The 22,737-nt window shown below is 37.8% G+C and overlaps 1 protein-coding gene across 7 annotated transcripts in view; it reads right to left on the bottom strand.

The window, feature by feature from the left end:
* Positions 1–5,823: 5,823 nt before the first annotated feature.
* Positions 5,824–22,737, bottom strand: part of Cep170 (centrosomal protein 170) — an 84,456-nt gene continuing 67,542 nt past the window's right edge. For 4 of the 7 annotated variants that reach the window (XM_013119188.3, XM_013119186.3, XM_013119191.3 and 1 more), the window contains 6 exons: positions 21,386–21,563; positions 18,843–19,013; positions 16,269–16,357; positions 12,234–12,327; positions 11,542–11,593; positions 5,824–10,684 (listed from right to left, as the gene is read on the bottom strand). In XM_013119188.3, the coding sequence (XP_012974642.1) occupies positions 10,395–10,684; positions 11,542–11,593; positions 12,234–12,327; positions 16,269–16,357; positions 18,843–19,013; positions 21,386–21,563 (874 nt within the window). In that variant the 3' untranslated portion in view covers positions 5,824–10,394. The remainder of the gene's footprint in view (positions 10,685–11,541; positions 11,594–12,233; positions 12,328–16,268; positions 16,358–18,842; positions 19,014–21,385; positions 21,564–22,737) is intronic. The other 3 variants (XM_005078164.4, XM_013119190.3, XM_013119187.3) reach the window with 2 other exon arrangements.

Below are 22,737 nucleotides of genomic sequence, written 5' to 3'. Positions count from 1 at the left end.
GACCCTAAGAGAGATAGACATGTTCCCCCGGAGAAGGGGAAAGGGACAAGATTTCCTGAGATAAATGGGAGCATGGGGAGAGGTGAGAGGGAGAAAGAGAAGGGGAGTATAGGAGGGAAAAGGAGGACATGAGAGAGCAGGAAGACTGAGTTAGGGGAAGAATAGAGGAGAACAAGAAAAGAGATGCCATAATAGAGGGAGCCACTCTAGGTTTAAAGAGAAATCTGGCACTAGGGAAATGCCCAGAGATCTACAAGGATGACCCCAACTAGGAATCTAAGCAATAGTGGAGAGGCTACCTTAAATGCCCTTCTCAGACAATGAGATTGATGACTACCTTATATTCCATCCTAGAGCCTTCATCCAGTAGCTGATGGAAGCAGAAGCAGACACCCAGAACTAAACACTGAGTCGAACTCCTGGAATCCAGTTGCAGAGAGGGTGGAGTGATGAGCAAAGGGGTCAAGACCAGGCTGGAGATACCCACAGAAACAGCTGACCTGAAGAAGGGGGAGCTCATGTACTCCAGGCTGATAGCTGGGAAACCAGCATAGGACTGTTCCAGACCCCTGAACGTGGATATCAGTACGGATGTCTGGGCAATCTATGGGTTCTCTAGTAATGGATCACTATTTATCTCTAGTACATGAATGGACTTTGGGAACTCACTCCACATAGAGGGATATTCTCTCAGCCTTGACACATAGGGGAGGGTCTAGGCCCTGTTCCTAATGATGTGACAGACTTTGAAGAACCCCCATGGAAGGCCTCACCCTCCCTGGGGAACAGAAAGGGGATGAAATAGGGAGTCGGTGGGGGACAAGGGTGAAGGGGAGGGAGAGGGAACTGGGATTGACTTATAAAACAAGCTTTTTTCTAATTTAAATAAAAAATCAGAACAAAAAAAGTAACAGGAAATATGCTTTTCCCCCCTATTCCCTGCTTAAGATTATGATTGGCCATTGGTATTGTTTGTCTTGTCGGGGAATGTCAGATGTTGTGAGTTATCAGCAGTGATCACTCAGGGCATAGATAAGACTCCATAAGTAGTCTGACATCAGGCTCCTAATGAAACTGTAATACAGGTGATTTCCTGTCACATTGCAGCTGTGTAGCTTCCCGTTTCACTCCCTAATTCTGCTCCCAAGCAAATCAGAGATCAATGGTTTCAGGAGACTGAGTTGTTAGCCGTGAGTTTTCATCTATCGCCCAGGCTGTCCCACTTCTGCAGCTCTTCCCACTGCACTTGAACACTTCCCTAATTCTTAACTTTGGATTTGGCCATGGGACTGCCTGCACTGATCGGATGCAGGCAAAGGTGAGAGTCTTGGCTGTTTCTGCACATGAACTTTAAGGTGGTCCATGTGTTTCCCTTTTCCATTTGGGTTCCTGACAGTTGGGAGTAGAACACGACTCAGGTGGCCTGCTAGTGCACGGGAGACTAAAGGCTCACAGAGAACCAATGGACTGAGTGCCTCCAGCTCCCAGCCAAGCAGTGCTGAGCTGAGATCCGTCCCTTCTGAGCTAACCAGCTCCCAAGCAAGTCAGTTGTTTTAAGCTGTTTGTTAAGGAGAGAAACAAAGTCAATCAATTACGGAACCTCTGTGATATTCCAGACGTGGGTAAGTAGCAGGGCCTACCCAGCTGTGCAAAGTGGAGTCTTATCTCCAGATGGTCTCATCTCATCCAAATGGATGTTCTGTCTCCTCACAAGGAAAACAGTCAAGATTTTCTCAGGGTCCTCAAAACATTTTGTTATATATTTCCATGAATCTCATCCATGGATTCTTCGGGAAAAGCTGTTTAACTAGCTCTTAAATTCTACAGGCCACGTTGCTCCATTTCACAACCTCTGGTCCTGACCATGGTGAATATCTGGATATTTTTCCACACTTCATAGGTGATAAGTGAGAGGATTTTGAAGTACCTGATCAGCTTGTGACTGCCTAGATTCAGAACTACCTTCTCCTCTGGTCCACTGACTATTTTGACCCCCAGAGTTCTCAGTATTATGCAAGTCATCTGCCTTTGAATTCTCCTCCACACATAGCAACCTTCACTTGTGTTTCTGTTCCACTAACACTCTAGGCTTTCTATTCATTGAGATATATAGCCAATAGTTTCTTTGTTATCATTTTAATGGAGTAAACCTTCACCGCCTCAGCCCATCTTAAGGAGGAAGGGAGGAGGAAGTGAGACCCGGCTTCCATCTGTCAGTAATGAATGACTAGCTGCCTGTGAACAGACCTGGCTAAAGCAGAATCAAATGCCATTCCAGTCATGGGGCAACAAGCAGGTTCACAATGCACATAAAAACCAATTAGAATTATTGGAGTGCATTCTCAGAACACAGAGTTCCTGGTTGGTGTGGAGATCGATAAATAATTCTGGCACATGGTGGATTTAAACTGCACCACCACTTGAAACCTGGTGTTCACATGCTGATCGGAAGCCAGCTACCTAATATAATTATAGTCTGTTTTTGTTTTTGCCTGTCTTAAAAGGATTCCATAGTATCTCAGGAGCACCAAAGAATATTTTTAAAAGACTCAAGAGAGAATGGGGTTCAAGTCTGACCTGCATGCTTAGAAACTGTTTCCAGGTGTGGAACAGGACTTGGCCTTCCTTTGCTTTGTAAATTGAATTCTCTATTTTGTCATTGCCACCTCTGGGATTTTGCCTTTTCTAGAGGATACTTAACACTATCTCTTAAACACAGTGCAATTAGAGAACAAATAAACGAGGGTTATAAAGTGACACCCTTCTAAGTAAACACAAGCCCGAAGAATAAGCCTACAGTTTGGATTTTGAATTTTCCCAATGACTCTTGTATTAAAGATTGGTCCCTGGCATGACAGTGTGGGAAGATTGTGGCATGGCCTAGTGAGAGGTCATTTGATTCCTGAGAATGTGCCCTCAATGCTGTGGGACTCATCTTTTTTGCTTTCTGGACATGAAATAACTGGTACTACTCTACCTCATCTTTTTGTTCTGGTTTGTGACCAACCTACCACAAGAGCAAAAGCAACAGGATCAACCAGACCTGGGTCAGGATCTCAAAGCTATGTGCCGGATACACCTTTCTTCTTTTAAAATATATTATCTTGGGTACTTATTTCTTCTAGTGACAGAACAAGTTTTATAAAAAGTCAATTATGATAGACCAATGATAGTTTTAACTTAATTAAGAAGATTGTCATTTAGAGAATTCCTATGACAAATACTTTGGTAAAACTGAAAATTCTCTTACAGTGTGTGTGATGAGTATACATTGTGCTAGACACAAATTAAATATGGATGTACAGAACATTCTTTTAGATGCTTGACACCTCAAATGCTTGGAAACACTCTCTCAAATGCTTGTAAATGGCTTGATCCTCTCTCTGAATAGTGCAGGCCTTCCTGACAACTGAATTCTCTCAGGACCCATCTCAGGCCCTGAGTTTAGCTCGAACTAGTGCTTGTTAAATGGATGAATGTCCTGAGAGTAGAATTTCTATCATTTAAAGCATAAACCAGGGAACATATCCCTGTCTTTGGTACCAAGAAGTGATGCTAAATGAAAACATACATCAGTTTTTGAAAGGGTTTAATTGTGTTTAAGAATAACAGGTTCTCTCGTAGCATTGTCTAAGTGACATAACCCTGAATTTTGTTGGACAGCTAACATTTATCTCATGCATCGTCAGAGAAAGAGGCATATTATGTAGAAAAAAGAGAGAAACAAGGAGACGTACACACAGCCAATGGTTGGTTTGCTGAGGGATTGTCAACAGCATTGGTCAACATCTTCCAGAGCTATATCAGGACCACATTATTTTAAAACCTTCTGGAGAATGCATAAAACAAGAATCAGGATGACTGTTTTTTATTTTACACTTTAGGTAAACATATCAATACAATCTATCCCTTTCAGATACATTTGGGGTACCTGTTATGGGCCAACTCATAAATCCTTTATAATTTCTGTCTTGGTGAGGTTCACACTCTGGTGAAAAAAGAAGCAAATGCATACCTGAGTGAAAGGGGAGAGGCTGTGAGTAGAGCAGGTTTGATGTTGGGTATTTGTGTGAGCCTACTCATTTTGAAAAGTCTGTTCGACATACAGGCAGAGTACCAGTCTGACTGGAATAAGAGGGCCTCAGTTGTCTGGCACCACTGAGTAGCCACTGAAGCTATAACAACACATTGAGGTGCCAATGGGGTCCTTCCCACTGAGACACTCTTTGACCTTGGAGTGGTCTACACAGTGAAAATGCCACTAGAACATAGGGGTGAAAGGGGACTTACATCCACTGCTGTAGTTACTATGGTTGTCCCCAAAGGGCTAACTGGCTGGGTAGAACAGCTCACACCCACAGTTCTAGCACTTTCGAGGCAGAGGTAGGTTGGTTTTCAGTTCCAGTCAAGCTTGGGATACCAGGTAAATAAGACCATGTCTCAAAACCAAACATAATAAGCAGCCAGATGTCTGCTTCAGGATGAGGTACACTAAGAAATGAATCACAACACACACACAAATCCCAAGGTACCAGGTATTTTGGAATACTACATTGAATGCTTTTCTGATGACAGGCCATTTTTCCTTTATAGACAAAGCCCTATAGAACTCTTGAATAATATGAAAACTTTTGATAACTCAAAGAAAATCATACTTTGTAGCTCGTCTGGAAACTGATGGGGTTGGATTGTAGACCTGTAATATGAAAAAATAAATGACCCAGAGACTGATACTGGGGTTCAAGCTTCAAGCTAAATATCAGAAAAGCAAAGCAGCTGGCCACTAGCTTCTCACCTCAGGCTGAATGGGTCGATGCTGTCTCCATGAGCTCTCACCAAGTCTCAGACTGTAACCTCTCCTCAGTGTGGCTGGTGAATGAATGCCTCTCTGTGACCTTGCTTCTGCCTTATATACTTCCCTAATGTTGGGATTAAATGAGTAATAGTTCTCTTTTACACTGATTCACTCTTGTGTAGATCTGGGTGGCTCCGACTCACAGAGATCCCTCTACCTCTTAATTCTGAGTCCTCTTAGGAAAACGCAAGCCACCCTAAAGTCTCCTGGGAAGCATGTGGCAATTCTGCCAGTTTGTTCTGTTTGAAGACTAAGGCCAGCCTTGGGGGATTTCTCTTTGGTCCAGTGATCTGGGACAAGAGCTGCCTGGAGTCTCTAACCATTCTTTCCAGTGTGCAGCCCATCCCCGTAACAAATGAGCTCATGCAGGCACAGCCTGTGAATAGAGGTCTACCAAAGACCTCTATTATTTTTGTCATACCTGCAGGAGTCAAAGGCAAAGCACTTCAGTTCTTTGGACTATTTGCAAAGACCATTGGTTGGCTTTGCCTTTTGAAAATTTGATTCCTTGAAAATTAGGTTTAGAATGGAGAAGGGATAATTTTTCTTTCCAATTTAAAAGACTTGTTAGAGAGCTACTAATCAGCTTGGGAAGCAGGAAAGTGAGGATACCCATCCCAAGGACTTTGAGGACTCACACACATCGAAGTGAAAGGAAACATGTCTTTTGAATCTCTTTAAGAAATAATTTACTGGTTAAGTACCCTTTACACGTTCAGTCTGGTGAACCTCATCAAATGTCCTTAGTCTCCTGTACTTTACCCACCCTTTCCATCACTTCCCTCTTTTCTATCCTCCCAATCTCCCATCTGTTCTCAGTAGGACTGGTTTTGCCTTTCCTAGAATTGTATGAAGTGAGTCCTAATGTATGTATTCTGCTGTGTCAGCTTCTTTCTGTGTTCTTAAGCTGATGTTACCACTTATGCCTGTAGCTGGCTTGATCCTTCCCATTGCTGAGTAGAACTTCGTTTTATGGATGTATAATCGCTTATTTATTTGCTGGTGAACACTGGTTACATTTCTAGATTTTGGCTATTACAGATACAAAGGCATTGTGTATGCTTTTCCATTGACATGAGATTTAATTTCTCTTGGAAAGTAAATGACTAGATTGCAGGATAGACATTTTAAAAGGAATTTATACACCATTTTCTGAAACCATGGTACCATTTCTTTCTTAAAAACTGCTGTTACACATTATGAACTCAACATCTAGCTCTGCAAAAGATGTTTGGTTCATTCTTCCATCAGTTTATTATAAGAAATAGCAGGGTTTTCTGCTTTTCCAAAGTAGATCTGATGACCTTTTCTGAGGCTGTAGTCACGGACGTAAGGGTGGGTGGGTAGAGATCACTGGCTTGCCCAAGCTCTACCAGCTGTGTATAAGCTAAACTAGTAGTGGCTGACTATGGATAATCTGAACTACTAAATCAAGGAGATCTTGATTCAAATCCCAGTTGGACTGAGTAAACTCTTTATTCTCAGATTGAAGGTTTTAATTTCTAAAAGATAAACTCATTTAGAGTTGTGAGAAGTGAGATAATGCAGCTAACACACTTGATACACTGACCAACAAGGCCCATACTCTTCTCTACTTATACATCAGCTACCTCAAAATATGAAATAGTTGAACTATGTAATAAATGCCTGCCAATTCTATCTAGATCGAAATAGTGCATACCTCAAAACTAAAAGATTCTCATCTAGTTAAAAATCACTTTGTAAGAGCTTAACCAGCTGTGGTGAGAATAAGGAAAAGATGTCAATGAACAAAAATGTTTACTATATGCTGCACTGTACACCAGAGCAATGGAGACCAGCAAAATTCCAATAAGCAATGGCTCCATTAGTTAAGTTGGCTAGACACATGGGTCAGCAAGGGGCTGACTTTACAGTTCAGGAAATTGCATTTGGAGGGAAGTGAGGAGAACTGACTTAAGTCAGCTTAGGGAGCTTAAACAAAGCTTTGAACCCAGAACCACAGGACTCAGATATTACTGCTGGATTCCGGTTGCACTGGTCATGCCCACATTCACATACCGTAAAAGTTCCTCAAATCTATCCAGGGTGTGGATTGTTTTTAGGAGATTTGCAAGTTACACTAAGCTACAGGTCCAGCTAAACTTCACAGCAGAGTATCTTGGAGGTGGACTGGGGAGCCTCTCTTATGACCTAATTGGACTGTGTGGCACAGTCAGGTGGATTAAGAGCACACAGGGAAGGAAGTAAAGAGGAAGAGGAGGGCTGTGAGGCAGAGCATGGAACATTCCTACAGCCAGATAAGAATAAAAATGAACTGAAGGGAATTTGCACATACAAAGCAGTATGTACTACCTTCAAGATCAACCAAGGGTCAGCCCATGAATAATTCATGGTACTAGAGGAAAAATGTTTTTCACCTGATGCTGCTTCCTAACTCAACTCTGCAGTGTCTCCCTCTCACTGGAGAATCAAGGGCAGTCTCTTTTCACTGCTGGGAGCCTGTGATGAGAATCCTGCTTAGTATGTTAAGACAGTAACTATATAGAATGGATCAGATCTGTCTGGGCAAAACTGAATCTGACAGGCAGGAGACTTCAATGAGAAGAGTTTATACAGAAATCCTATAGTGTTTTTGAAGGAGCTTATTTCATAGTCCTTTGAGCTACAAGATCCTTGTTTAAGAATGATGCTCTCATTTTGCAGATCAGAGTTGGAGGACCACATCTACAGAGATAGGCCAGGATCTCAAAATATTAAATCCAAATCCCTCCAAGAGTTCCTCCTGCCAGAAACATGGCAAGCAAATCCAAGGACATGAAGGAAGCTAAATGGTACAGAAGCTGGAAAGGGTATGTCTACCCAGGAGACAATCTGAGTGATTTAAAGAGAAGTACATACGCATGTGTCATATGGGGAGGGCAAATGAAAGTATGCTATGGAATCAAAGGAGGGGAACTTTATGAAGATGCAGGTTGGCACTGAGGATGTGAGAGCTGTGGGTGAGCAGTGAAGGGAGGGAGAAAAAGCATACAGAGGGATCAAATACCCAGAACAGCCCAGAGCCTTGTAGGAGCCATTGGAAATTATATTGGGTACAAAGAAACATAAACAGGATTAGAACACAAAAAGCCCACAGTCAAGCTGTGAAATTCATGTTGATTAGTAACAGGGTGACATTCAAGACTCGAGCTCTATTGACAATGAAGAAAAAAGTCTAAATCGACAGTTCTCAATGATGTTCAAGATATTTAAATTTCTCCTTTGTTCTCCAATACTCTACTGTCATAAAGCTTTTGGATGATCCAAGGCTGACTGCAAATGATGCATTTGTGTGTGTTACGCTCAAGTATTAAGCTACTGTATTACATTTCTTGTAATTCTCTAAGAATATTTTCTTTGGATGATCATATAGTCATTAGCGCTGGAAGGCTCCTTTGGAAGCACTAGAAAATTCTTTGTAAACAGTTGTTTCATAAATTGATGAACGTATGTCTATCAGATGGTAGAAGATATGAATTCTATATCACTGCATAAAGTTCCAGAAACACTTTATTTAAAAATGGAGTTGTAAATGCATAACAAAATAACGTAATAAATGTAACAAAAATAAATAAGGAGAATGTATTCATACAAAATAAAAATAACATAGTAAAAGGCCAAATGTCTATAATTGAACAAAACTGTGTAAACAAACAATAATGTAAGTATATATTTTAATACTTTCTTAGACTCCTTATCATGTACTTCCATGTGGACAGACTCAGTACCAAACATTAACTAAAGGAGGGAACAATGGTGATTGTTTTGCATAATTTTCTTCAAATGGACTGACCCTGTTTCTATGTTTTGTTTGTTTCTTCAAAGCATCTCACTTCCCTTATATTTTTTGAAACTCTTTTGAAGCCTTACTTCATGAGAATTGATGGTTTAGCTTTACAAGGAGAACAGATCCTTTTCTTTCTTTTTAATTTAAAGAAAAATACGAGGAGATCCATTATACAGCAGACTTTTGCTTTTACATCTTTACAAAAAGATTTTTCAGTTTTATTAACTGATCCAACAGCACAGGATTTCTTAGATCCTGAAAAATCTTGAAGTATACATTTAACCTTCCCTTAAAACAAATGTAGCACAGGCAGGTTATTGCTAATATATCAAAGACCATATCATAAAAGTTGCAGTTTACTCTTTATAGACTAATGGGGCCATTGAAGCAAATCCAGGCCTATTAATATTTAAAAGAATTAAGATTCACCCAAATTATAGTGTTCTGGAAACACAAAAATAATTCCTTTATTTAAAAACTTATTGAAATGTGAGCTTACTGGAAAGAAAAGCAAACAGTAACAAAAACAAAGTTTAAAGAAGGTATTTTTCACAGGCTTTCTTTATAGTAGCTATCAGCCCAAAGCCTTAGTCGTCGCTGCTGTCTTGCAGGGTCCTTACAAATGTGTGAGACTGACACACGGTTACTATGGACCTACAGGGAAACACAGAAGCAATTCAATGACTGGGAGTGGAACTATCAACTACTCTCACAATTACTGGCTCTCCACATCTCCTAATGAAGAAAAATTAACCTCATGATCATTTCAGAGGGACCCCCCTCCCCAACTGCCACATAAAAACACAGGATTAAATATACATGTTCTTAATTTTAAAAATATACTCCACCTAAACTATCTATCAAGTCTGACCTTACTAGTTGTCATTTCATCTAAAAGGAGAGACAAAAGTCTGATTTCCTTACAAAAGAAAAGAAAGGTAGGAAGGAAGGGAGGGAGGGAAGTAGGGAAGGAAAAAAAGATAAAAGTGCCAAATGGATCTTTTTGAAAAGTGGAGCAAAATACTGTGGGGTTAAAACAAATACAGTATTGTTAGCTTCCTATGTACAGAAAGACAAGTCAGTCCTTAATGATATATAGATATGTCCATCTATCACTCCCAGTAAATCTTAGTGCAAACATAAGTTAATTTCAGTAAACCCCAAGACAAGTTACTTAGCAACAATTATATAAATCACACTATGTTGGAAAAAATCTTAGGACACAGGATGATTGCTGTGGAGGGTCTGTTTTACTCTACAGAGCATAGTGTCACTGTGTCCAATGACAGTAAGTAATAATATAAACCCTATTATTAAGAAGCAAGTTGGATGGTTTAACAATCTGTACAGCTGACGAGAAGTTCATCTCAGGAAGTAGCTTGGCACACGAGACACAGGGACTCAGAAGTGTTGGATATTTTAGTGTGTAGGTCACAGCATGGCTTAAAACAAAAAACACAAAGATCTATGAAGGGAAAGGATGCAGTGATATGATTCAACTTGAAAACCATGAAACCACAAAAGGCAAAACCGACACAAGCTGCCTTTTGCTAAGTGTGCTTCAAGTGGTTGTTTGAGTGGTTTGAAAAGACTGGTATGACACATTAGAGGTAAAAATAAATAAATCAATCAAGAAGACAAAGATAACGAGATTGTTGCTGACCAAGCTCTCTTGTTTTGTATGTCAACACCATGCTGCTTCCAATACCCCTAGTCACTCCACAGGTAATGTCACTCATGTACTGTAGCATCTTCCTCTTCCCCATCAGGGTTGAACCTATTGAAATGGATACTGAAATCAGCCTCAGATTCGGCATTCTCAAACGCAGCTGAGGCTGCAGCAGCTGCAGGGTCCAGAGCCCTGGTTTCTGGGGGGCAAAGTGCTGGTGTCTGACCAGGGCTGGTGTGGTTATTAACAGGACTGGACTTCTGTTTTGGTGGAGATGGCAGGATAGCATTGGGAAATCCCATGTTGTTAAGAGCCTCCAAAGTTCCATCTGGGTCAATCATGGCATTGATCACTGAAAGGAAAAATAAAAAGAAAGAAAGAAAAAGAGATGTAATTCTGTTTTAAATAACTTATGGATATGAGCATTGCTTACTATTAAGACAGACTTTAGCTAGTCCTCTACTATTGTACTCCCGTGGTTAATCTACATTGGAGGTTATACAGACCTGAATATGCTTCCTATATCCCCTATGGTTCCTACAGACACTTTAGGAGACTGAACAGACTATCACTTGGAAGGGTTAAAGCCAAGAGCTTTTGGAAACTTGCTTTTACCATCATAGAAGGGTCCCGAAAATACAGGTTATGTTTTTACCACCAAGATTTTGTCAAATATAAATAGCTAAGTATCTTCACAATCGCACTTTATGCCAGGTATGATGGCACCAGAGGTAGAGGGAGGAGACTCAAGAGTTCCAGGGAGTTTGAGAACAATTTGCATCAAAAGCAACAGTAAGATTTTCACACAATCTAACCTTATAGTATTTTAGTTTTTATATTGGGAACTATGCATATATTCATTTTATGTGGCTGGACTAGAAGGTAGGGCCTCGCTCATGCTAGGCAGGAACTCTAGGACTGACATTACATCTTCAGTCCTTTTATAGAGTTGTAAAAATTCCCTTTTATGAATAATTTGGATATATTCAACACTGAGCTTTTATATTATTGGTTGTTACATTTAGTTAAGCACTGTCTCAATAATTAAGAATATAATAAATACATTTTCAGAAATAGAATACACTGAGCTGGTCTCAAACTTAATCTTCCTGCCTCTGCCTCCTGAATGCTGGGATTATAGACATCCACCATAACACCCTATACTCCCATATCCAGAAGCATAATTACTTAACTTAGTAGTAAATTTACCTTGCAACTGTTTTTCAACTCTTCTCAGCTCTTGCAAAATAGAAGAAATCTCCTGCAGGGAAAGCAATACTCCAAATTAGCTTCCTAAAACATTCTCAGATTACAAGCAATGTGTCTCTATCACTATAGTATTATCTTAGTACCTACACCAAAGGATACCCAACAAACAAGATCCAAATTAGAATCTTCAATAATGAAATTGAGTTTTTTCAATAATACTAATAGAAATTCAAGGCAATTTACTACTATAGAACTGAAGGTTTTGAAACATTTGTTCCTATCACCTTTGCAACATTTTAACAATGTGCTTATGAGTTTTCTTTAGAAAAATATATAAAGTGAAACATCACCATAGGAAAACAATCTGATAAATCCATGCTTTTTAAAAGACAAATACTGTATTAAGTAAATGGAAGTAATATGTCAACTTAAGATTGAAGTTCTAAATAATGTTCTTTGTAATGTATAATTATCACAAGAACAAGATGCATCAGTGAGAAGCACAGAAGATCCTCCTCAGGGCTCTGCAACCTTGAAACAACTGATATTTTAAACACCACTGGTTGAAGTTTACTGAATCTATGCATTCATACAGTCTTCTAGAATGTCAACTAACAAATATTCAAAACTATTTCTTCCTTGCTAAGGACGCCATGCCACTGAAATGTTTTAGTTTTGAAATGCTACAATACCATGCTTGAGGTCTTCACAATAGGTACTTCACTTTCAGCTCTTAACTTGCTCTCTATGTCATCCCAGTTCCGATCTTTGTCTTTAAATAATATTCTAAAGGTCAAAGAAACACAAGCATTTTAACCTTTCATGGTTTGGTGATAATATAAAAAACACGATATCACTGCAAAACTACATAAAGAAAAATAAAACAATTATTAAATAATCTCAGAATTAATAATTAGCTAACACTATCAATTCATGAATGTGAAAACATATTAAAAACATAACTGACTGGATACTAACACATGCCTAAAACTAATGTGTATCTTATTATTATTATTGTTATTTTTGTTTGTGTTTTCGAGACAGGGTTTCTCTGTATTGTTTTGGAGGCTGTCCTAGAACTCACTCTGTAAACCATGCTGGCCTCGAACTCACAGAGATCTGCCTGCCTCTGCCTCCTGAGTGCTGGGATTAAAGGCCTGCTCCACCAACACCCAGCTTGTATCTTATTTTTAACTGAAAGTTGAATAGAAGTATTGTTATTACTTGTAACTAATGATATACCCAATGCTTAAGAAAGCTTAACTTTATAAAGTGATAGAAATGCAAAGTATAAGTAAAACAAAATTAGGTATGCAAATGTTGGTTAAAACATCTTTACACAGGAACCATCAACCTTTCTTGATGGATCAAGGTTTGAACATTATCTTAAAGATGGAAAGTTAGACTACTTACTGAATTGCTATTCAAATTCTTAATTCATGTCAGTGTATTCGCATATAACTTAGGAGTTAAGACAGTATAGTTTTATATATTTCTAATAAAAAGAAGTGTTCTAGCCGGGCAGTGGTGGCGCACGCCTTTAATCCCAGCACTCGGGAGGCAGAGGCAGGCAGATCTTTGTGAGTTCGAGGCCGGGCAACAATACAGAGAAACCCTGACTCGTAAAACCAAAGGAAAAAAAAAAAAGAAGTGTTCTATATGAGAAACTCAAACTTCTTAATTTTTAAAGTACTATAATTTTTTTGTCAACTAAAAGCAGAATTTTCTCTCCAATACATTAAAAAATCTGAGACACAAGTCATCAGTTTAGAAAGATTTAAAGACCTTGCCATTTAAGCTCTTCAATAAATCTGGTCCAATAAATCCTGTCCATTAGCAGTCTTTTTTTTTTTTTTAAGATTTATTTATTATGTATACAGTGTTCTGGTGGCATATATGCCTGTAAGCCAGAAGAGGGCACCAGATTTCATTGTGGATGGTTGTGAGCCGTGTGGCAACTGGGAATTGAACTCAGGACCTCTGGAAGAGCAGCCAGAGTTCTTCACCTCTGAGCCATCTCTCCAGCCCTCACTTAACATTCTTAATGGTATTTTTTCAAATGTTATTTAAAAGCACACATTAATCAAAATTAAGTTCTGAACATCTGTAATTTTTCACAACCAGGTTAAGAAAGGTAGAGAGCCCACAGAAGAAAATTCTTCTGAGCTAAGAAATTTCCCAAATAGAAAAAACTGGTTGTCAATGCCAGGCACCTAGGAGCTTCATTTAATGACTATGCTATCAAGGAATAAGAAATGCATGTGCCTTTTCAAATAGTCTTTTTATCAACAAGACTTCTGAAAAGTAAGAAAATAATGAGGACTCAATAGGCTAAGTGAAAACTACAATGGGCCTGTACACAGAAGTATTTGTTTAGCAATGAGGTGCTAAAAATTCAGGGACTTTTTCCAGAAGATACTGGATGAGTATAATATGCATGGCTTCTAAATCTCCTAAAAATTTCCTTGTTGGTGAAAAGAACATAGGACAGCTACTCAAGGTTCCCAATTCACCGCAAACAAAATCCTATTGGAAGAATAAGATCTTATTTTTAAAAACACTAGATGTCAAACCTATCACTTTAGCTTTAGGAAATTAACTCTAATCACATATACGGATGCTAAGGAAGCAGAAAACCATATTAGCAGGTTATTTTAGACAAAGCGTAGGTCAAAACCTCTTTTACTTGGAATGGTCCTTTAATAATGGCCATCAGATTACAATAAAATTCAAAAGAGTAGCTGGGGCTAATCTCCACCATGAAAACACAATAAATTTCAAAGCTTATTTCATTTAAAATTAGTACACTAAATTTTTTTTTCCAATGAAGTTGTTGGCATTGGGAGAAAAATGTCTTACCCATATATAGTAAATCCTTAATACAAGTAGTCTGGGATGCAAACAGTAGTTTACCACCTGAGGGCCAATTGTCACCAAGCTAGAGGACTGGAAGGTGGCAAGAATGCATGTGCTTAGATTTTCACTGGGCATCTTGAGTTTGTTTGTTTCTAAGCTGTGGTCATTCCCCAAACCGCCATGGCAATCCCCATGCTCTGTATTATTTAGATGTGTTTATCAGAAATCACACACTTTTCATTACTTTTCCCACATCCCCCTTCCAAATATCTGGGGTGAAGGTGAACTTCTGCTGTAAGAAGATGTGCTGCTGTGACTGGTGTAATAAAAATCTGAATGGCCAACGGTTAGGTAGAAGGCAGGTGGAACTTCCAGGCCGAGAGAACTCTGGGAAGAGGAAAGGAGGGATGGCCAGCCAGACGGAAGCAGGATGGGCAGTACAGAGTAAAGGTAACTGAGCCACATTAAAAAACAAACCAAAACACGCAGGTTAAAAGATATGGGTTAATTTAAGTTATAAGGACTAGTTAGAAACAAGCCTAAGCTAAGGCCGAGTTTTCATAACTAATAGTAATTCTCCACATAATTTCTTTTTAGCTGACCCCCCAAAGAAAAATCTGGCTACATACTACCTTCCTTCTATTGCCTTTTACTCTTAACTACACAGCAATTCATCATATATGATCCTATATATTGGTTCATCATATCTGTGTCTCAAGCTTGGCTTTCAGTAACAAACTTCATAAAAATAATCAAGACATTTTATCATCTTTTTATTTTTTTTAAAAAGTCTGCCATAAGCTTCACACATACCAAAAACCCAAAGCTCACACAGGAGGCAATTCAAACAAATGTAACATTTGTTATTTATGTCATTAATGCATTTATAGAGATTTTTAAAGTTTCCCTCAGCCACCAAATGTCAAAAATAGTGAAATCAATTAGTCAATTTATTAATCTATGTAGTATCTGGCCTCAAGTTTAATTAAATATGAAAGCACAGTATTTTTCTATGAGGGAGTCTGGGAATGAGCTCAGACAGACTGAGCCGGGTGCTCTGTGTAAGAGTCAACAACAAGGCACAAGGCAGGCAGTCTAGGATACTATGTTGTGTGAGTGACTACCTGGATAAGGATCTAGCTATTAAGAAGAGGTTTTTATTTCAGTAAGGTAGAGATAAAATTGTATGATATATTCAAGCCTTCTCACCAGCAAGTCACACATGACCATTCAATGTGATTCCCGTGACATTTTCATGGATAACAGTGTATATAGAAGAGCACTCATTTGATTTATTACCTTCCCATGACATTTTAGGATGAAGCATAAACTCAGTAATAAATTCTGCTTAAACTGACCCTTCCTTGCCTGTCACCACGCCCCTTGCCCTTTCTCGTCTCTCTTCAATTCATTCTTCTTTTCTATGAATTCCCCCAAAGGTCTCTGGTATGGGTTACCATACGATCTTATTCTGTATTTCCTTCATTACATTTTTCCCTCTGAACTAGATGCTCACATTGTCATATCTGACTTATGTACTTAATTGTGACCCTTCACAATAGAATATTGCAAATAACATACAGCCACAAATTCAATCAATGGATAAATTTAATTTAAAAATATTTACTAATATTTTGTGAAGAAAAATGGCTTTGGTTACTAATAACTGAAAGTGTCAACTCTCAATTACAAATTGGTTTATGACCAGGGACATTTGTTTAGCCAACACTACTCCTTATAGCTGAAAAGTAAATGGCAATAAGAGCAGTAAGAGTCTGTATCAGTGGCATCACTACCTCCTCACAGTTTGGGCAACAGGTTTGAAGCAGAGGGAACAGGAAACAAAGTGGTGATTAGAGAAACACAAATACCTAATTTTTCCAGCAGTTTTATCAATAGATTGTCTTATCTTCCTAGAGAACTGAAAGACAGATGACAGCAGCAGGTTATCTCCCATGACCTGCAACAGGGAAAAAAAAGCATATTAATATATACTTATTGAGTAACAAGAATACCAGCTGCAACTCACTATATTAATACTATTTATACCGATTTTAATTTAAAAGAGTGATATAATCAGAGTAATTAATTTGAGAAAAACAAAAGAAAAATCAAAAATGAGTTCCTTTGCTAAACAGTCTGTCAAAGTTCTCTATTATCATGGTCATTCCGTTCCAAAATAACACATTTTATCCTCTTTAATTACTATCATGACCCTGCCTTTCATATTTATAATTCACATTATCATAAATGGGAAAATGTAAGTAAAGTACTGTATTGTTTACTTATTCTTCAGAGACTATTAAGGCAGATAAGTTTTAAAGAATTTACTCAAAGTAAATTTTCATGATGGGGGTTGGTTGGTATTGCTGCAGTTGAGAACCAGGCGTAAAACTAGGGGTCAACAAACTTGTGTCAATGCCACTGAGAGATTTTAGACTCTGATAATCTCTGGCACAACTTAGTTCTCCTGCTGCAAGGAGAAGACAGCCACAGACAACATGAGGCCAAGGCGCATGGAGCACAACAGCTTTGTTTAAGACAGGTGGCTAGCTGAGTTAGGCCTAAATCACAAAAGACAAAGCTAATATAGGAGAGTAGAAGGACCCAGCTTGATTCTAGAAGTGGCTTCCAAAAGAGGCCTATACTGTCAGAACTAAATTCAGAGCCTCTAAAAAGAACGCAGAAAGATAAGTCATGACTTTGGATAACAAAATGCTTTAAAAAAGCAACAGAACGTGGTATAACAACATAACACAGGGATTAAATACTGTGTAAGAAAGCTGTAAGAACTGTGAAGTAAACTCTATGAGTATGACAGGAATAGGAAGTGCTCATGACACAGTCTGACCTGGATATATTGAAGTTAGAAGGTTGAGTGAGCAAATATGGAAAGCCACATGAAGAAAGGGAAAGGAAAAGAAGGAATAAAAGTGAAAAAATACATATTAAGAAGAAGAAAGGTACAGCATTCTATGGAAAGATTACCATAGAACAAGGTTTCTCCTTTTCTACTCCATAAATTATAGGTCAGTGTTATAATGTATTACAACTGATAGCAACCTTGAGTTGACTTCATCAAAAATATAAATTTCCTCCTCAAAATATTACTACATTTAGAAGAATTTATTACCTCATACCTGAGGATACACAATGAATACGGGTCAAATTACGAGATGGATCCTTTTGTTTATACCAAAAACAAATTAACCAGTATCAGGGTAAAACAGAAAAATTATGTTGTGAAAATCTCTCAAGGACTTGTACTGCAACTCTGTAGCTTTCTCATTTGGTGACACTTCTGTTCGGTATTATTAAAAGCACTCAATACTCATGATAGTGGAGAACATCCATAAAACAGTGTTTGTGAGGGAGAGGCAGGAGGGTAGTAGCTGAAGACCAACCATAGCTACATGGTACTTGAGGCCAGCCTGGGCTACATGAGACCCAGTCACTAGAACTAACAGACCAAATAAAGAAACAAGCAAATAAAACATAAAGCATTTTTTTTTTTTTGGTTTTTCTGTGTAGCCCTGGCTGTCCAGAAACTTCCTACTGTAGAACAGGCTGGCCTTGAACTCAGAATTCTGCCTGCCTCTGCATCCCAAGCCTGGGGATTAAAGGCATGTAACACCACACCTGGCAATTCAAAACATTTGTACACACTAATATTCAGGTCTTTGAACCCAGGTATCCAAAAGTACAGACCTGTGATCAGTTCCCTTTTGTGAATGTCTTGTTGCTATAGATTTCCTCTACTCAGCTCTATACACTGATCTCAATTAGCCCTTTGCATGGTGCTATTTCAAATGACCTGTGTGTGCATGTGCATGTGTGTAAAAATCCCCTCTATATCCCTCATCTTCTCTAAGCTCTTTTCATCTACTTTTCCACTGGCATAAACCTTTCTTTTCTGGGGTTTTCATTGGCATTCATTTAGAGACAGGTCTTTCCATGTTACCCAGCCTGCTCTCAAACTCTTCAAATGATTCAAAAAACTATATCCATGTGTTTACCACTACTTACTAACATTAATTAACAACGTTTTATGTGTATGAGTGTTTTTTCCTGCCTTTATGTATGTATACCACAAGCATGATTGCTGACCAATGAGATTAGTGGGTGTCAGATCCCCTGGGACTGGACATGGGTGTGAGCTACTATCTTGCTGTAGGAACCAAGCCTGGGTCCTTTACAATAGCAGCAACTTTGGAGCCATTTTCTAGTCCCATATTCGTGTTTTTAAAGACTTAATAGCTTTTATAAATAGTGGCTTTTAGGTTAACTCAGAATTAATCTTGACTCTTGTAAACATTATTAGTTTAACTTGGACAACTCCTCTCCTTAATAATGTATTAACAAACTTGATACCCTAAAGTAACTGGGACCTAATGGCAAGTAGGGATGCCTTTTCCCCCTATGTTAAAAGTTTACAGTTTGCTTACTTCATCCCTACTCCAGGTTCTCCGCCTTGTAATTGTTAAGTGATCAGGAGGCTCTGCTGCCTGAGGTCTTGAATCACCAGATCGACCATTGTTTCCTTCTGGTGTTTTAGAATGAACTAATGGAGGTATCTTTCGGAAGTTGAGGCTTTCATCAAAAACACGGTCAACCAACTAGGAGGACAAAAGCAAACCCTTATGAGAACAGATTGTAGCAAGTGTAGAAATACTGGCATTATACTTCTTTTTTTCTTTTATAGTAGAGAGTTATTTCATTTTCAAGTATTAACAGAAGCAAGATATCTTCAATAAACCAATTACTTTTTAAATAAGCACACCAAACAGGTTTCTTCCATAAAGTAGATGTTCATCCATACTGATCTTAACTTCAGAACTGAAAATATTTAGCTACACTAAGTTCAACTCTTTCATGATTAAGATGTTCTCCAAAGAAAAAACAGATGCTAAAGAGAAAAACCCCTGAGCCATGTAGGTGGACAATGAGTTCACTTTACTCACATTGCCTTACCAGTATAAAACAATGTTTCTGTTTCTTTTAGTTTTCTATCTTGCTTTTTCCTTTTTTCCTCCCCAAATCCAGGTGCCAAATTTCTTCACAAGATACATAAATGGCAAATTCCAATTAAGTTTACAAAAGGAAACAAAAATTAATCCACATAATAAGTGTTTTGGTCTTAATCAAATTTTTAACAGTGATAGAGAACATACATCTTCCTACAGTAAACATGGTGTCCTGCCACCTAAAGTGCAGACTAGAGACATGCAACACCAAGTAACAGGCTTATCAATGAGAGAACTAGTGTAACATTCTGAAATAAAACAGGGGAGAATGGAAATCTAATCTATGAAATATTTTAGTAATTCTACGGTGTCTCAGTGAATGAATAACCATGTTAGGTAAAATTTAGTTAGAAAGCTTAGAAAATAACATTATTTAAATGTACCAGAGACATGTGTATGTCTTGCCACCATGATTTTTTTTTTAAAACCAACAAAGATGACTTTATATACATTTACAATTGATCAGTGTGGTAACAAAACTCTACACAAATTAATGAAATATCATTTATTAAATTAGAAAACATACAAACAAAAAATAAATAGGAAGTGACCATTAAGGAGCTTTATAAGAAAAAAATGTGACAAAAAGCAACTGAAGAAAAGATTATCAGCACAGTTTACCAGAACTAAATGTCCAAAAGGCTAGGCATGTTTGGTTACTATTTAGAACATTTAATAAGATAAAGAAGTGGAGTTATCAGTATGAGGGTAAGATGCTGGCAGCACTGTTCTGTAAAGGGGCAGATAGTAAATGTTCTTGGCTTTGCAACCATGCAGTCTGTCTGAGAATTCAGTTTTTCACTGCAACATAGAAACAGCCATAGACAACAGTTAGGCAAGCTAGAATGGCTATACTGTAATAAAAATTTGTGGTACTGAAATGTGAATTTAAAATGATTTCCATGTTATAAATCACTATTATTTTCATATTTTCAATCATTCAAAAACATAAAATTTATCTCTAGTTTTTAGGCCATTTAAAGACAAACTCATTCCTTTAAAGGCGAGCCCTTTGACTCAAGATAAAAACAGTCAACATGAATAGAGCGTATAGTCAATCTTCTCCATAAGTATGGACAATATGTTTTTTAAATGCTGTATGTTTACTAGACATATATGAACATCTTTCATGTCACTCACTATTCTCTAAACAATACAGCCAACTATTTTGATACTATAATAGGTTTCGTAAATAACCCAGAGATGAATGTAAAGAGGAAGGATACCCATAGCTTACATGTAAACTCTACCATTTTATCTAAGAAACTGGGATATTCTCAGGTTTTGACATGTGCCTTGGAATTAATCTCCACAGATACACTGGGATAAGAGACCACTGTATCATCAATTTTAAGATAAAGGTAATTTGTGCAACAATGTTACACAAGTAGTATCTTCTGGAGCTGTACTGATGGAGGTCATGGTTTTGGGTGGCCAACAGTTTACAAATCCTAACTTATATTCTAGAGTTTGTAAGAATATTTGGAGTACTTATGTGTAAAAGTGAGAGAGTTTGTGTAATATACATCTCAGCTTTAAAAAACAATACTGTGTATATCTGTCAACAGAATTACTATTTTTAAAGGCTGTAGAACTTTTCTCTTTCTTTACTATTAATTAGTAATGACTACTTCTTTTAATTGGTGTATTTTTCATGTCAAACTTCATTGAAACCATAAGTCATTTGAACTTCAGTTTGCTTTCCAAATAACATTTATATTCACATTTCAAGTAATGTTACAGATCAGGATTCAACCGGCAGTTCTTATAGCTAAATAATTTTCTATTTTTATGTTAATAGTAGACCAAATATTAGCCTTTTAGTCTGTTACTAACTTATAAAACATAAATTTGTTAAAGCAAAGTTGGAAAATGCAGAACTGCATGCAGACGGGGAGGGTGGACATAACTAAAATAAACTAAGCAAAAAGCTAAAAGCAAAAGAAATTAAGAAAAGAAAGAACCTTATGCATTTCTCCATGAAGATCTCCTACCTCTTCTCTAGTGTCTATGGCAGAGCCAGGGGTGGTGGCAGCAGTGCTTACTGTGGTACTAGGGGCAGTGCCTGAGGAAGTCACTGAATCTATTTCTCCTGCTACATCGTTGATCTCCCGAGCAATGAGAGCAAGATCTTGGCTGATCCTAGAAATAATTTCAGAAAAGAAATTTAATTCCCTTTAAATAACAGCTTCAGCAACAACCAGTTTTGACACTCATGTAACTTATTCACAGAAGTACAGATTGATATCCCAAAATTAAGGTTGTTTGAAAATATTCTTTACAATTTTGGTACACACACACACACACACACACACACACACACACACACACACACACCTACCTTTAATTTCAAATACTAACATTAACGAATTAACTTCAAAATAATCTATCTTGAAAAATACATTTTGAATACTCTAAAATATACATGTTATAGAGACTTAAATTTGGAAATGACAGAAAACAGTTTAAGTATCTGAACATGGATAACATAAAAGAAGGACATTATTTTCACTAACCTAAGTGATGCTTATCATTTCAATTATAAATACAAGCAACAGACTACAGTGGAGTTAACAAGGCTAGGGACTTTTGTCACCAACAGAAATCACACTAAAGTTATTTATAGGCATCTCAAAACATCGTTTATAGTGATTACTTTTACAAACTAATGACAATTACTAAATGTGTTAATAAAGAACCATCAGCTATTATGTCATCAAATATTTATTTCCATAAGTATATTCTAGCACTATTGAAATTCTTTGTAATTTGAAGTATTTATGCAATTGGAGTCATACAATTGGAAATGCTAAGATAGCTTCCCAAAGTTCACTGAAGAGGACTATGGCAATGAGAAGTCAAGAACTCTGAAGCACTGTTTTACACGACAACAGCATTTTCTACTCTCTATCATGCCATCTGAGGACCATAATATTCTTCTGAAGTAGAACTTAGCTCAATTTGTTAATAAACACACTATGAGAAAAGCGTAGTGACCTGCTTATGACTGCACAACTTGGAAGGACCAGATCTTAGTTTACCACTCAAGTCTATGAAGCTCTCTGTGTTCACTCCCATGAGCTAATTAATTAACTATGTTTTTTCTGTTTGCTTGTTTTTTGAAACCCGGCATTTGGCTAGCCTGAAGACTGAAACTTTCAGCAATCATCCTGCCTCTGCCTCCTGAGTACTGGGATGTTATGTGCACCACAGTATCTGGCTCATCAGCATTCCAGGCAAACACTCTACCAGTCACACCTCCAGCTCAGTTCTGGTCAGGAGTGGCAAAAGTGAAAACAGTTTCCTCTTAGCATTT

Source organism: Mesocricetus auratus, unplaced genomic scaffold, assembly GCF_017639785.1.
Source record: "Mesocricetus auratus isolate SY011 unplaced genomic scaffold, BCM_Maur_2.0 Super-Scaffold_100676, whole genome shotgun sequence".
Lineage (NCBI taxonomy): Eukaryota > Metazoa > Chordata > Mammalia > Rodentia > Cricetidae > Mesocricetus > Mesocricetus auratus.
Note: the sequence above shows the minus strand (reverse complement) of the source record. Positions and strands in the feature narration are given on the sequence as shown.